Source organism: Eublepharis macularius, chromosome 3 (assembly GCF_028583425.1).
Source record: "Eublepharis macularius isolate TG4126 chromosome 3, MPM_Emac_v1.0, whole genome shotgun sequence".
Lineage (NCBI taxonomy): Eukaryota > Metazoa > Chordata > Lepidosauria > Squamata > Eublepharidae > Eublepharis > Eublepharis macularius.
Genome location: NC_072792.1, coordinates 67,234,611 through 67,251,044, shown reverse-complemented (window position 1 = coordinate 67,251,044; position 16,434 = coordinate 67,234,611). Strand labels below are relative to the sequence as shown.

Here is a 16,434-nt window from a genome sequence, read left to right as displayed (position 1 = left end):
ATTCATTACACCAAGATAACAAACTTTGGGGAGGGCTGGATTGAAGGAAAGACCCTCCTCCAAACATTTTCCTGCAGAAACATTACCCTGCAAAGGGACTATTCATAGTTCCTAGTGCTTAATAACTCCATTATCTGTTTTTGCAAAGTACATTTAATGCAGCACAACTGTGTGGAGGCAGGTGGTGGGTATGCATGCTCATCAAGGGGCATGAGTGCGTTTTGCGACTGTTACTGAACACTCTTAAGTATGTGACAAGCAGGCAGGTGGTGTTTACATGGAAGCAGAAGCATGCCAGAGAACATGAGTAAGGTTGGAGAGGGGCTTGAAGTTTCTGCCATAAGCACCTTGTGTGCCTTAGACATGTGGAAAGGTGTTTGAGTTTGTACATGTGTGTTGCAATGACATTGGCAGCAAGAGTTTAACTTTCTGGGATTTTGATAAAGAAAGGGTTAACACAAGAGACTTGCCTAGCTTCTAAGAAGGATGGGGGCATGGCTTAGTTGCCAGTGGTGAGTGAATTCATGATACAGTGAAGCTTTTTCAAGAGCTGGGCACCATGAGGCAAGCTGGGATACCAGGTGGATCTCTGAAGGGGGAAAGAGCGAGGGGACTGAAGCTAGGATTATGAGCTGTCTGTGGACTGAATCCTCTTTTCATAAACTAACCACAATTAAAACAGTCCATGATTTCAGATCACATTGGAACCAACCATTGTCTTCTTTTCCCACACTGAAAATACTGGTGACTTATTTAGGTTAGAGGTGATGGTGAAACCTAGAAAATCTCACCAGCACTTTTCAAACTACCTTGTTCCACATACAGGTTAAGCAGTGATGTTTTTAAGTACTAGGGAATATTTGGGAACAAGCTATCACTGTACAAAAGAGATGGACTCCACTGGAACTGCAGTGAAAACAGATGATTCAAAATTGTGAGCAAAAAGCTACAGAGTTGCTTTTAAAATGATATTTGGAGGAAAGCCAACAAGAAACTAAGAGAATTCAGTTTGAGATAACTCATCCCCAAGGAATGAGTGCTGTAAATGAATTTAAGGCATGTAAGGGGATAAAGCAGAATTTGGCAACAAGTATACAAAATAAATGATGATCCTTTGAAGAGGCCAATGAGTCATGAGAAAAATTGCACACAAAAAGGATATTTGGAGAAGAATGTATATCAATATTCTGTACACTGTCTCTGTTATATCAATTTTTGTCCTTCCTCTGAAAAGCTTAGGTCAGCATGCATGGTTCTTCACACTCACCATACTGCATCATAACAATCCTGTGATGACTGTTGTCGCACACGCTCGGGGAGAGGGTGTCATCTCGTAGGCCACTGGTTTGTGGTGTGCCACAGGGAGCGATACTCTCTCCATTATTATTTAATATCTATATGCGCCCCCTCGCCCAGCTGGTGCGGAGTTTCGGGCTTGGGTGTCACCAATACGCGGATGACACCCAGCTTTATCTGTTGTTGGACGGGCAGCCTGGATCGGCCCCTGATGCCCTGGAGCGTGCTTTTGAGGCTGTGGCTGGTTGGTTGAGACAAAGTCGGCTGAAATTGAATCCCACGAAGACGGAGGTCCTGTATGTGGGTCGTGGGGAGATGGCTTTGGGACCTCGGCTTCCTACACTTGATGGGGCAGCACTTACACTGGCCCCGAGGGTTAGGAGCCTGGGGGTGATTCTGGATTCCTCCTTGAAGATGGAGGACCAGATCACTGCAGTTGCCAGGTCTTCCTTTTATTATCTTCGGCAGGCCAGGCAGCTTATCCCTTATTTGTCTCCCCGTGACATGACTACAGTGGTCCAAGCAATGGTCACCTCTAGGTTGGATTACTGTAACGCGCTCTACGCTGGGCTTCCCATGGGCCTGATCCGGCAGTTACAGCTGGTACAGAATGCAGCAGCGCGGGTCATTGCTGGAGCACCGGTGTGGGAGCATATTACACCGGTGCTACGCCAGCTGCATTGGCTGCCAGTGGAGTACCGAATCAGGTTCAAGGTTTTGGTGTTAACCTACAAAGCCCTACGCAGACTGGGACCGACGTATCTGAGGGACCGTCTCTCACCATATGAGCCCCGGAGGACTCTCCGCTCTGGCGGAAAACATCTTTTAAGTGTCCCTGGCCCTAGGGAGGCCCGCCTGGCGTCGACCAGGGCCAGGGCCTTTTCAGTCCTGGCCCCGACCTGGTGGAATGCTCTGTCTTGCGAGACAAGGGCCCGGCAAGATTTGCTTGCATTTCGCCGGGCCTGTAAGACAGAGCTATTCCGCCAGGCATATGGCTAACGCCGGGCAGTGCCCGCCCCCCCCGTGAAGGGGGGGTTAAACCATCACCCCTATGCAAACACAGAAGCATATATGAACCACTATGCAGCATGAATTGTTATATTTAATGTTTTTAAATGTTTTTAAATGTATTATTTAATGTTTTTAAATGTTTTTAAACATGTTTGTATTTGTTATCCGCCCTGAGCCTGCGAAAGCGGGGAGGGCGGAATATAAATATAATAAATTAAATTAAATTAAAATCACAGCTTCACAAATATATCAATGGGATCTCAACTGGCAATGATTAACCAGAGATAGAAATTTGGGGTTACAATGGATAGCTCAATGGAAATGTCTAATCTGTGTGCAGCAGCAGAAAGAGGTGCAGATTTCCTTCTAAGGCTTATTATGAAAATGAGTATAAAATAAATTATCATAAAGCCTCTCTATATAAAATGTATAGGAGAACTCTATTTGGAAAAGTGTCCGGGTTGCTGGAATATGAAACTAATATTATAATGTGTCTGGAATAACTTCTCTATGAAAAAAGTTAAAAGCAGCTGAGACTGTCTGTGACAGAGGGAAAGTGATAGGATTTTGTGACTAATTAACTGGGACAAAGGTCTGATTGCTGTTTTGATACCTTAGAAGAGTCAAATACATTAGGCCAAAGTGGCTGTAATATTTTACTTATTTTTGATACCCCTTGTAATGATTTGCTCTTTGTTTTGCCCTTCAACCTTTTGTTAAACCTTTGGCTTTGGACCTTAAATTCAGCTCCTTCTTACATCACCTTTAACTTATACCTCAGGAGGGCCCTGGTCACAGCCAACACACTTTTTAATTCCACCCACACAGAGTTTCAGGTGTTCTCTAATTTTGCCCAAGGTTTTACCTCAAGAACATCTTCCTTTTTGTGTGTATGACCCGATTTCAAATATAATTATATCTTCTTAAAGGTATATTCACAGACTCAGTCATACGGATTAATTTTCCACATCGGTCTTCACGAACAGAATTAACTCTTCACATATACACAGACATAGATTCACTCAGGCCTTTCCATACAGCTTGCCTGAACTAGAGAGATCAATCTCTCACTCAGATATATGCAGACTCTCTCAGGTGCTCTCAGTTTCCCTGACTTAGAGACAATGTCTTAGAACACCACACAGATTCACTGAACTTGGCAAAATAAATACTTTCAGAAACACGCATACAGTACAGGACCCCACACAGGGTCAACTAGAATAAAACCCCTTTCAGGCTTCCGCACAAGTTGCCTGCTTTGCCCAGAATGAACACTTTCTCTCAGCATACTCTGACTAAAACTGCAGTTCTCTCTGCCCCCTGGGATACAGCTACTGTTCAATCAGATTACACTCTACACGTTCTCACCCATTCAGCTGCCCCTCCTCCTTTCTTCAGAAGTTTGCATTTTTAACTAACAGCAACAACTTTAAAACCCCACATCAGTAAGCAGAAGTGAAACACACACACTTGATTAGTAGTAAAATATTACTGTAGACTTCTCCAAAATTTAAGGAAAATTTGTTAAGTGAAAATTCAAGATGGCCACTATCAAACAGTAATTTTAATACACTCTTCCTTACAGATAAAGGGTATTTCGAATCAAGGGATGTATTCTATAATTGTAAAGTGTCCACTGAAATTTTCTAAAATAGTTTTTAACTTTCATAATTTGTTTTATATGTCTTGGATCCATTGGTGTCTTTGGGCCTTCAGTGAGAAGGATAAGGTGAGACAGACACACTTTGTGGGTAGAAATCATACTTCATGTGTTCACTGAAATGTATGTAAGTTTGCATTTCTGTCACTCATTGATATCAGTAGCAATGGGGAAAAAATTACTATCAATCATCCAAGCCCTCAGAATCATTACCTCTTCCTGAGTCTGCATCATCACTGGATGTTGTAATCAGCTGGTTCCTTTTGTGGGAATCTACCCCTAGCCCAACAAGCTTATAACAGCATCAAGTTTATGGTTGTTCAGGAGGATGTACATCTAGCTAGTTTGCTTAGGATCAAAAGGAAGTCCAAGGGTTTACTTTGACTTCATTGGTCACCACTTAAAAGCTGAGGGGGTCTTGCTGATGTTATCTTAATCTGCCCCAACTCTTAAATATTAGTAGAAGAGGTAATTAACACACCTGGCTCATAAAGTCTATACATAATGTGTTTTCATTACATGTTCAAAGGCATTTTTCCCATGTAGAAAAGAGCATAAAACCACATACATCTGTGAAGAAATGAAATTTCCTCAGCAGTTTCTTTGAACATAATGTCTCACAATACCACTTCAACCTGAGGTATACACGCAACCTTGTGTGAAACATATACTGCCATTATCATCACATTCTTACATTTTTCTTTCATACTCATTTGAGAGCAAATGAAGGAATTATTGAATCTGCTTCTGGGGCAGGGGAAGTATTCAACCTCAGTAGCAACCTCACAAGAAGACAGAAATTATTTTTTATTAGGGAATTGCTGTGCCATAGCTCTGAATTCAACTATGTGGAAGAACAGGAGATATTAGTGTTGCTGAGCTTGTGAACATCTTGTCGAAGTCTTTTGATCTGAGGAGTTTTCTTTCAGCCTTCATGAATAGGTTTCTGTTCCTGAATATGTCCCACCAGAGTACTGTGGATGAGAGAAATGCTGGGGAAACCTTAGGAGGTTGCACAAAAGCACCACTATGCTGTAGGGAAGCAGGAAGAAATTGCCATTCCCAGCAGCATCAAACAAATGTAGAAAAGATCATTTGGGATCCAGTTCCACTCTGCATGCTGTGTTTGGAAAGAGAGAGTGATACATAGCATGACTACAGCCAACAGAGAAGGAACTGTCAGAGAGGAGAAAAGGGGAGTGATTCCCAGTCAGCAACTACTGATCACAGTGCAGCTGAGAAAGGGGGAGAAAAGGAAGACCTTTCTTAGCTTTTTTGTGGCTGGCTTCCCAGCCAGCTTCCTACTGTTATATTGTGAGGAGAAGCTAAAAAGCCCTCTTCTTGTGTTGGTATAAAATGGCAGCTGTTGGTGGGGAGTTAAGAAAAATCATAGCAAAGCAAGTTTGAGAATCAAAGGGAGAAAGCAGGGGAACCCACAGAAAGTGGACAGTTGGAGGTTGATGCCATGGGGCTTCTCCAGGGGAAACAACATCCACTTGGATAGCCAAAGTGGAGCAAAACAGCATATGAAAGCAGCCTGCTCTCAGAGAAAGACGTTCACCTGTAGCCAGAGCAATTTTCTATACCTGTCATTGTCATTTGCTTGTAACCATGGTAGCATCATACTAAGGGATGTGCCTTGATTGCTTCCAGTGTTTGGGTTCTCAGGGCATGGATGTCTGCAACAATATTTATTAAGGCAAGAATGGTGGATAAATCTGATCCTTTAAACTCCTCTGTAATATATAAAGAAACAGTGGAAAAGGAAAGAATCTAAGAAGGGCAGATTAAGCTGAAAATCCTGCAGGGCTCAGGGTTTTTTCCCCGTTTGTACTACTACTCTTAATTACCAAGCACTGAAATGAATGACATGATTTTGTTTTTAGTGCAGACACGTTACATGTACCACTGTTCATGGAAAGTTCTGGCAGCGGGGTGGGGGTGTGGAGAATGCCCTTCTCTCTGCGACGTAAGTGGGCTAGAATGAAACTCTGGAAAGTGCCAGTGTTCTGGTTTTGGGAAGGCCTAACTGTTCGTGAGGACTGAAGAAGTGATCACTGTCTACTTCTGTTGAGTGTTGGTGTTCTGTGGAGTGTTTCCAGTTCTGCTTAAGTTGCTGGAAACCCCATTCTGTTGTCTTGTACCATTTCACAGTATTCTTTGTGACGAATTTGGAATGCTTTTCTGGTAAAAGCATATTTCTGGCATCCTTTTGCAGAAAAACATGATGTCCTTTCATTATTGCTTTTACTTTCGAATGCAAATATTATGAATATTTTGATAAAGGATTTTATCCAATAATTTATGAAAAGTTAAAAATTAAACACAAACTTTGTGTCTGTAATTCTTTCTGGCAACTTGAGAGTGACAAAAGGAGGCTATTACCTGCTGTGTAACATTGCTTGCTTTCCTAACTGTCAGACATCATTTTCCACCCCACTGTTCCAGGTGAAAATTTTAATGAGAACTTTTTCTTCTGTAAATCTGCAAGTTGACAGGGAGAATCCCTGTGGTAAGGTGTACAGTTTCTGAGAATTTAAACTTCATTTAAACTTGGAAAACAGAAGCTACAATCCAAAATGTATTTACCACTGAAAATATTTGAAAGAACCATGAATGAATGCAATAACCAATGAAAGAAAAATGAATGATTTTTTAAAGTAGATAAAAATAATTGCGCATCCTTGTTGTCCTTCCAGTTAGTTTGGGAACTAGAAATGTCCATACAGATTTATTGTGTCTTTGACCCATTGGGTAGGTGAGCGAGCTGCATGACTAGGACATTTGCCTTCTTTTCCTGTCAAGGTCGTATTTTTTTCCAAGACTTCTGAAAAGCACAAGTTTTTTTTTTTTGAAAAAGAAGCCACACTAGTAGTATTCAAGATGATAGTGTACCTTGTGAAACAAAGGTTTTAAGACAGCAGTTTAATCCCCCCTCCCCCAAATACTGGCATACTGTCTAGTTGCTAAAGAATATGGACTGCTAGCTCTCTCTCTCTCTCAGAGGTATTATCTTCTTTGTAGAACTGGGTCTTCTGATTAAGTTTGTACTTGATTTTTAATAGAGTACAAGATACTTGCAGATCATACTCACATTCAAAGCTGTTTTTGCTTGCAAGCAGGCACTATACTGTCCCATGCTGTTTCTGCATCTTCAAAGTGAAAGTAGCAAGATGTTTATGTATAGGCCCTCTTCATAACTTCTGTGTCAAGCATATTGCTTGCCAATCAAATAATTTTTTAAAAAGCCCTCTGGTGGGGGAGAGGGGGGAAATGGCTGCTGCAAGGACATGGGTAAGGAAAATGGCTGCTGTGTTGGAATTCAGAAAGACTGGGAAAATCTATAATTTTCTATCCACTTGGCAGCCCCCCAGGCTTTGCTGTGATCTTTCCCAAAGTTACAGCAAACCAAGTTTGGGGAAGATTGGAGAAAAGCCAGGGAAACCCTGGGAGTTGCATGAATGCACCATGATGCTTTGGGGAAGCAGGAGAAAAAAACACTTCCCAACAGTATCTGACCCAGAGCAAATAACCTATGTGGAAAGGCGGGTGTTATGTGGGCAGTTTCCTAAAAAAATCAGAAGCGAAGCTGAAACTACCTTGAAATAGATTTGCTAACCCAACCCCATCAGTCATCAACAAACCATCCATCTTGCTTGTTGCACCGAATCTAGGATACTGAGTTGCATCTCTCACAAAACCAAGAATAATATTGTGTGGGTCCACTGGTAGAAATTGCGTACTTCATAATATAAGTTTTTACTTTTTTTAAATGTTCCTTCTCTATTTGGTTAAAGTATAGATGACACCAGTACAGATAATATGCCCTTATTTGTAACTAGCTACCTTTTATTGGCTCTCAGACTGGAAGCAAGAAGCCCTCATAAGAAATCCTTCGAGACAGATTATTGCTGTTCAGTAAGCCAGGCTGCTTTTTAAAAAGCTTTAGTAAAGATAAAAATAGGGTTTCTATGCCTGTGTAGTCTCTAGAGTAGCTGGTATGTATGGAAGGAAAAGACAAGACTAGTAAGAAAATGTAGGAACTGTGCTGCCTTCTTGGGTTTGTTCATAGTAACCACTCACACGTTACACATCCTATGCCACTTATCTCTGTGAAGGAGTCGCTGCAAAACAGGAGGCCACGTGTGAAACGTGTCTGTCTGTCCTCTTCACAGTTTGTCTTCCTCACCTACGTGCTGGGGGTAGCTTGGCTTGGAGTCTTCGGCTTCTCTGCGGTACCGGTCTTTATGTTCTATAACATATGGTCAACCTGTGAAGTCATCAGATCACTCCCGGCAAATATGACAGCTTCAGCAGACCAGATCTGTGTGGATATCAGGCAATACGGTACTTATTTTAATCCTGATTAAATGCTTTTATCCTCTTTCCTTGTCCTATCTTCAGCAGGGTAGGAGGAACAGGAAAGCAAGCAAGTGTGGAGTCTCTGAACATGTCATCACTTTTTCAATTAATGCAGATTGCACTGACCTCTTTCCAGATGCATGCAGTTGATCTGCATTTGGCAAGTCATTTATCTAAAGTGATTTTACGGCTGTTATCCGCATTACAATATCAGGCTTAATAATAAAACAATCAGCAAAATAAACTGCTTAAGCAAGCCTGACCCCATCTCCAAATAGCTAGAAAATGTATCAAGCTAGTCTCTTCGATTAGAGTCTTCAATGTATTCTTATTTACTGTTTCCATAATAATCTGAATTATACACACAGCTGTTCAAACCAGGTTCCTTCTTCATTCTCATTTCAGTGTGGATGCAATAAAACAGCCAGCAAATGTGTAGTTATGTGTAGCATGGCTGTATGTAGAGCTAGATTTTTGTTCTAAAAGCTATCCAAAATTCTCTGTGTTCCCCACCCCCTGCCAAATTATCAAGAACTGTAATGGTTCTTTAGCATCAAACCCTGTGGGGGTGGGGATAAGTGCTTGAACACATTAATCTGCTTTATACTGAATCAGACCATTGGTCCATCAAAGTCAGCATTGTTAGACAATACTGTGCTGGGATCAATGAACTAGCAGTGGTTATCCAGAGTCTCAGGTGGATGCCTTTCACATCACCTACTACTTGATCCTTTTAACTGGAGATGTTGGGGATTGAAACTGGAACCTACATGCAAAGAAGACACCGAGCCACTGAGCAATGGCCGCACCCCCAGTTGAAGGTACAACTAGGCATTACGGTATCTACAGATCCAACCCATGGACAAATCTCCTATTATACAGCTGAACTCAGGCCATTTAAAAATGCTGTAAGGGTCTGAAACTAATCAGGCCCTCAGAGTGGTGAGACCAGGTGCTCTTCTCCCTCCCCCTATCTTTTCAAGTGCCAAAACAGCCTGATTTGGAACCTGAAAATAGAGGGGAGGGGAACAAGAACGCCTTGTGGCAGCATCCACAGGTACAATCTGTGGACCTCGCAATGACTAGTTGTGCTCTTAGAGTAGGAATGGCAAAGAAAAAAAATGAGAGCTACCATGACAGTAAGGCAAAGGGGCAGTAAGTAGATTAGGAAGGAAATAGAACATAGTAGGCATGGAATCCCTTGACCTCTATATATCCTTTCAGACTCGATTTGCTTTTTGGGCTTCTCTTGAGATCATGAGAGCTGGGCATTCTTTGTTCTGTAAATGGGAGAGATTTTTCAAGATTCTGCAAGACCAAAACATGTCTTTTCTTTGGAGATCATGCTTAAATTTTGTGGATGACTACAAACTGTAAAACAGGGTTGCGCTTACTTGTAACTGTTGTTCATCGAGTGGTCTTCTGTGCAGGCTGTGGGACTGCACAGAATCTGCAAAGATGAACCTCCAGTTAGGTAGCTTGTTGCTGCTGTAAATGTCTTTTTTAGCCACAGAAATAAGCTGTGTTTTTCCTGAGAGAGATTTGTAAATGTTTTCTATTCTAAGGAAGGCAATTATGAAGATGTCTGTGTCATCCATGTGTGATCAGGTGGAGTGATGGTAATGATTTGCAATGAACCAAAGCAGTGAGGGGAGAAGAGGCAAAGTCTGTATAAGGTTATTACAAAGAAACATAGAGCTCGAAGGAACACCAAGGGTCATCTAGCCCAGCCCCTTGCACAATACAGGAAATTCACAACTACCTCCCCCCCCCACACACACACATACACAGTGACCCCTGTTCTATGCCCAGATTCTGGCTGCAACTGCAACCTCAAGTTCCAGATTCAAGGCAACTCTTGAAGAGTTGCAGACACCTCAGCAATCCCTTTACTGAAAGTGTAAGCAATAAGCACAGTGTATGACAGTGTCCGTAGTGACTAAAACAACCATTTGTCTGCCATATGGGAATCCTGGATCTGAGAACATCTCTTGGCAAGGGGAATGGATCCTGGATGTAGAAAAAGAACACAGTCAGAGTGATTTTGTACTTGCTTCTGCCAGCTCCAGATTGAACTGGTCAATGTGTGGGTGCGCAATGAAGGAACACAACTTGCATGTAGGTGGGGATGGGAAATGGATTTCAGGAAGGGAGAATGATCTCATCTCCCTGCTCTAATGATATGTTTTCTTTTGGTATTTTAACTTCAGGGATTATCCCTTGGAATGCTGTACCTGGCCGCGCATGTGGGTCAGCCTTAGCAGAAATGTGCAACACACCTGAGGTAAAGGAGGCTTGAACATCTAGTGCTTTCTTGGGACATAATTGTGTTTGCCAGCCTGTCACTGCATTTTTTTTAAAAAAAAAGTCAGGATTGTTAATCATTCAGACCAGGTTGCAGAATTGAAAGCTGTACCAAAATTGGATAGAACAGCTTAATATAGCAAACACTGGGAGGTGGTCTTTAGTTTTGTAGCACTACAGTGAATGCCACTTCTGAAGATATTCTAAAAACCAACAGTTAATAAAGATGCCACTTTTATTTTGAATAAGAGACAGCAATGAGGTATTACTTTCAAAATATGTCCTCCCCTCTCCATAGAAAAGTATTGGCTTATGATATTGATTGGATAGCTTTGAACTATAAAGCCAGATCCTGTCTGTGTGTAGTGGTAGTAGAACTACAGTAGTCTGTGCTTGGGCATTATCCATGGCCAGGCATGTTGGATAATTTTGCCTTATTGTGCTGCCATCTTGGTGTACTTCATCTATTACGTCATTGGCATATATACAGCTGCAAGTATGGGATAGGCAGAGGACCAATGAATGGTGATGCTGCTCCTGTATACATGATTTTTTCAAACAAACCCACTTTTGGACCAATTCATGCAATTGTATTTCTCTATGTATCTTGCTCCTTCATCAGTATGGAGGAAGATTAGTATGAAATATTTTTACACAAGGGAACCATCAGTTCATGATTGTAGCCACAGTCATGGAGATAACAGCTCCCCATGTGCAGTGTCCGGTTCACATGGACCTTCTCCTTTCAAGTGTCATTTGGTTAAGCAACCATATAAAGGACTTTGGCAGCAAGAAATCACCCTGTGACACACTTACCGATGTTACTGATCTCGCCATAATCACATTATGAGTTTGCAATGCCAGATTATGTTTGCAGAGAAGTGACTGTCCCTTCAGAAATATGTATTTGTCAGTGCCTGGATATTCTGGAATCAGACTTTCCTCCATGGTAAGCAGCCTCCTAACAGCTGGTTTAAGATGCTCTGGTGTGCAACAAAACTTATGACAGGATTCTCTCCCCCGCCCTCCTTTACTGTGTTATAGTTTTATTTGTCTTACCACCTGTTCATCGTGGCCTGTGCTGGAGCTGGTGCGACTGTCATAGCCCTGGTGAGTACATATCTTACTGCTTCTCCTAAAATAACAATGTATTCCCCTTTCAGAGACAGCCATTCAGACATTATTGATCACTTTAAACTGATGCTTGTTGGCACCTGGCTGTAGTTTTCTCAGAAGTAGTAAGGCAAGTGCTTGTGTTTCCCAGAAAAGTTTTACACTCACGCAAGCTTTGTAAATAGTTTTTTGCTATATTGTTTAACCCTCACCCTTTTGCATGGCCAACTTTTATGATATTTTCTGACTAGAAATGTTTTAGTGTTAGTCTGTAGAATTTAAGACATTTCAGAATTTTTCTACCTTTGGAAATCTTTTTTTTTAATACCCATCTTTCCTTCCTTTAAGTCTGGGGAGTATGAAAGCTTTCTTTTGGTGGTTGCCTAGAAGTAGATAAATTTACTGAGCAACTTAAACCATTGGAATTAGAGACATGAAGAGACGGTTAGAGCTGGGAAATTATTTCAATAGCCAGTTTTTTGTCATCCAAATTTAGGAGAAGTAATGAATTACTGCTGTACTTCCCTCTGCAACAGCCAGGCCCACCTAGACTGCTGATGGAGGGGTTTCCATAGCTTTCATTTGAAATCATTGCCTGCCACTGTACTTTTTGATTCTAACACAAAGCACTGCCTCAGGGGCCTGAAGAACTTGTCTCTGACATGCTGTATTTTGTTCTCTTCCACCAGCTGATCTACATGATGGCTACCACATATAACTATGCTGTTTTGAAGTTTAAGAGTCGGGAAGATTGCTGCACTAAATTCTAAATTGCCTAAGCCCAGTAAAGAGCTGCATTCAGTAGCCTGAAATACCACTGACACCCTAGACTAAGAGTCTAGCTTTTGACGTTTGTTACAGTCAATTGTAAATAGCTTCATTAAGAGTCTTTTAAGCATCTTAGATTAATACAAATTATTTCTTGTATATGAATAAGAATGTGGGTGTGATCTGGCTGCTTTCTATACCATGAGAGGGTGCAGTTGTTTTCTGTGGCGTTGTAAATCATCCTTTTAAAGGAAGGAGGGCTTTCGTTTTAACAAGCTATTTTTCTAACTATCATCTCTGAAGCAATTACTGGATCAATTTAAAGGCCTGTAATAAGTTATTTTATGTCTGCTGTTCACTAATCTGAAAAATAATAAAGCATCTGTTCTACAATTAGATGACATGCAAAAGGACAAGCTTGATTGTTGATAATGGCCAGTGACTGCCTTGAAGTTGAAGACTGCCTTTATAAAGCACTACCCTGTAAAAAGTGTTACCCATTTGCCTCTTATGTCCAGCATATAAAATAAAAACCGCCTCCATTTCAAAGCCAGTTTACCAGAAAACCCCCATAAATGGGGCTTTCGCCAGTTAAATGCGTTGAGACACAACTTGGCTCACTGAAAAACAGTCTCTTCATGAGTTGAAATACCAGATCATGTTTTTTCTGCAGAAGACAAAGCCCATCCAGTTCTCTAGCTGCAGCATGTAAACACATCCCCAGTCCTTTTGCGAAACAGCAGATATCGGCTGCATTGTGACACTATTGTATGCCAGTGAAGCATTTCTCAGTGACTGTCCCACTGTATAATAATTGGCCCCCATGACAAACATTTTAACATGAGAGGTTGATGGGCAAGTGTATTTTCTTGGTCAGTATAGTGGGGAAGGAACTTTGAAAAACTTCTACATATTTTCTTGAACCCACATTGTGTATTGGGGGAAAATGAGCTAGGAGAGATTTACCAAGTTGCTCTGGTAGACTTCGGCATGTAACCTTGGCTACGTATGCTCAAAGCTTTCCTGTTTCTGTTCTTCTGCATTAACTGCTTTTGTTCCTATTTCATACTAACTTTTGCCAGCTGTTCCTTGATAGAATGAAGCATGCAGCATCCTGGAGATCTCTACGAGCCCTCTCTCTGCCTACTTACCTTTTAATAATGTAGAGTAACTTTGGTATTAATCTGACTCGCTGCCTGCTTTGCCTCTTGACATGCTCACTAGCCATCATGCTCACCCTTCTCTTCCAGATCCACTTCCTCATGATACTCTCCTCTAACTGGGCCTACTTAAAGGATGCAAGCAAAATGCAGACTTACCAGGATATCAAAGCAAAAGAAGAGCAGGAGCTTCAGGATATCCAGTCACGGTCCAAAGAGCAGCTCAATTCTTACACATAAATCTTTGCCAGAGTCCTTTCCAGAAGAATTTGGTAGCTCTGACAAATCAACACACAGCTGTTCTGCAGTACAGATGTATGTCCAAGCAAATACCGAAGTGTTAAAAACTTCATATTAATGCTCCTGGGCCATGTTGATAGGGAAACCTTGCAGTGGATATCCTTCATTCCTTTAGCATTGTGTTTGGAGTTGGGGGGAGGGATAGGGAAGAATGAGAAACATCCTCATTCTAGAACACTTAAAAACATAACCAAGTCAGATCTCTTTATGGACGCTCTTGGTAACTAGGAAATTTTTTTTGATACGACAAAAATATCTTTCCAAATGGGTTACTGCTGTAAGTATTCAGCCCTGCAAGGACTAGAAGATTTTAAAAGGCTGTACATAATTACACAGGTATAACTAAGATTCTAGTACTTAACTAGATAAAGGTATTCCTTTTATTCTGAATGCTGATGGTTGTGTTTATTTTCAGAAAGTTGTAAATCAGCTTATTCAGTCTTTCAAAATTAAAACTGGGTTTTGCGATCTGAATTTCAGAAATGTGTTCTGAGCGACTCTCCTTATTCAATGATGCTATAATGAGCCACTGTTCTACTGCACTTACCTGAGTAAGCTGGGTGCTAAATGCCCCATTTTGTTTTTTTAAAAAAAGTGTTTGATGGAATGTAGACAGACCCCATGGATCAGGACAATGATCCCCTTCTCTGAAAATAAATGTCAGCTTTGCCTTAATGTTTATTTTCTATAAATGTCTTAAGCATTTATATAGCAGCGGGAGATCATTATCCTGTCTGTGTTTTATCTAAGTGGAAAGTGTTACCTTGTTAAACTGACACTGATTGAACAGTTTAAAGTGAGACTATGAGAATTTGTAGAATTTTGTTTTTAAAAAACCATAGCCATAATGAGCACTGCTCAACCACCCATCTGAATTTTGGTGCTCAACACATTTATAGACAGTGCTTATTTGTTTTCTCTTACAATAAGAAAACATGGTGTTCAGTAAAGTATCAGGTGCCATTTTAAACCTGTTTCCCGCAGAAATCTGCCTTCTAATGTTTTTGGAAACATTCAGTGCTAGCTTGAGTACTAGTGATGGTATATTTGGTGTGCTATTTTTAAAAAACTATGTAAGTGTTGGAGAAGTACATCAGTGAGTTTTAAATCAGTAAAAAGTCAATTCCATACATCCATGTTAATGTGTGGTTTGATTTGTTTTGAATGTTTGCTGAATATTAAAATGCTCCTGTAGGCCATGCAGAAGTGTATAAAAATAAAAGGAAGCACACATTTCTTTAGAAAGGTTAAATAAAATAAATGTGGAAAAGAACTTCAGGTATTACCTTGCTTTTTGTTACATGCTTAATTGACTTTTTTTTAAGGAGGCAAAAATCCTTTGTAGAGCAGATAAAAATAGTGTAGTGTTTGTTTTTACCTGTTGCATGAAAGATTCCAATTTCTACAGCAATGCAGGGTGACGTTCTTTCTAGTTCAGTGTTTGCATAAAGGTAACAGACAGTGTCTTAAAGCCTAATTCTTTTCTAATTCTATGTAGCTATTACTGGAAGTTTTTTGAAGTTTTGTTTAAGTAGTCTAATATTTTTTATGTAAAGAGCATTAAATTTTGCTATGTATAAATTTTTGTAACCTAACCGTGAATCAATATTTTCTATCAGTGCCAAGGGCTTCCTGTAGTTATATCCAAGTGTTACAATAAATATTTGTAGATAATAGAACCAACCATTTTGTGTATGCTTATTTTAAGAATCTTTTCAGACAACAGTTGTGATAGTATAGACAATCACCATGCTGTTGATTAGATGGTACACAGAATTTGAGGCTTTGCACTACTGAAAAACAGGCAACTACAACAGAGAAGTGGCTCTCTTCCTGCTTCTGTATTTGGATTGTATACCCATATAAATTTACCTACCCCATATTGGACTTCTTTATAGTGGCTTCTGGTGTAAGAGATCTAGTCTAGATTATTCCAGTCCAGGGAGATTTCTGTTTTCACCTACGTAACATATTTGTTAGATGTTACCCACGTGCATTTGGCATGTTGAATTGGTAGCTTGCCAATTTGGGAATATGTCTCAAGATTTCGATGATTTCAATTTTTTTAAGCTGGTGGCATTTGGAACATTTTGCATTATTGTGACAGACAGGACTGGTTCCAGCTCCACCTCTCCTGAGAAACAGCCAATGGGAGTGGGCAGAATGTTTGGCCAATGAGTTAGTGTCTGTTGGAGGAAAAGGAAGCTTTTGGGATCTGCTGAGGGAGAAGTGTTTTGACTCTGCTGCCTGATTCCAAACTTGTTCTATCAAAACAGTCTGTTTAACTCCAGTTTGTTTATTAGTTTAAAATCCATTCACTCCTATGTTCTATCTTGGAAATAAAGTTTATTTTTATTTTTGCTTAACCTTGGCTAGCTTGAAATCATTAACTTAGGGGAAGTAAGACACATTCAAGCTTCAAACGCTCTGGTCATGACGAATAGGCCAGATACAGACCAA

General features: G+C 40.6%; 1 protein-coding gene across 3 annotated transcripts in view; it reads left to right on the top strand.

Annotated features, from left to right (window-relative positions):
* GPM6B (glycoprotein M6B) overlaps positions 1-16,180 on the top strand; it is a 148,565-nt gene extending 132,385 nt beyond the window's left edge. For 2 of the 3 annotated variants that reach the window (XM_054974115.1, XM_054974114.1), the window contains exons 4-7: positions 8,143-8,314; positions 10,540-10,613; positions 11,678-11,743; positions 13,765-16,180. In XM_054974115.1, coding sequence (XP_054830090.1) covers positions 8,143-8,314; positions 10,540-10,613; positions 11,678-11,743; positions 13,765-13,914 — 462 coding nt within the window. In that variant the 3' untranslated portion in view covers positions 13,915-16,180. Of the gene's footprint in view, positions 1-8,142; positions 8,315-10,539; positions 10,614-11,677; positions 11,744-12,435; positions 12,909-13,764 lie in introns of those variants that run through there. The other variant, XM_054974116.1, reaches the window with a different exon arrangement.
* The last annotated feature ends 254 nt before the right edge of the window (positions 16,181-16,434 follow it).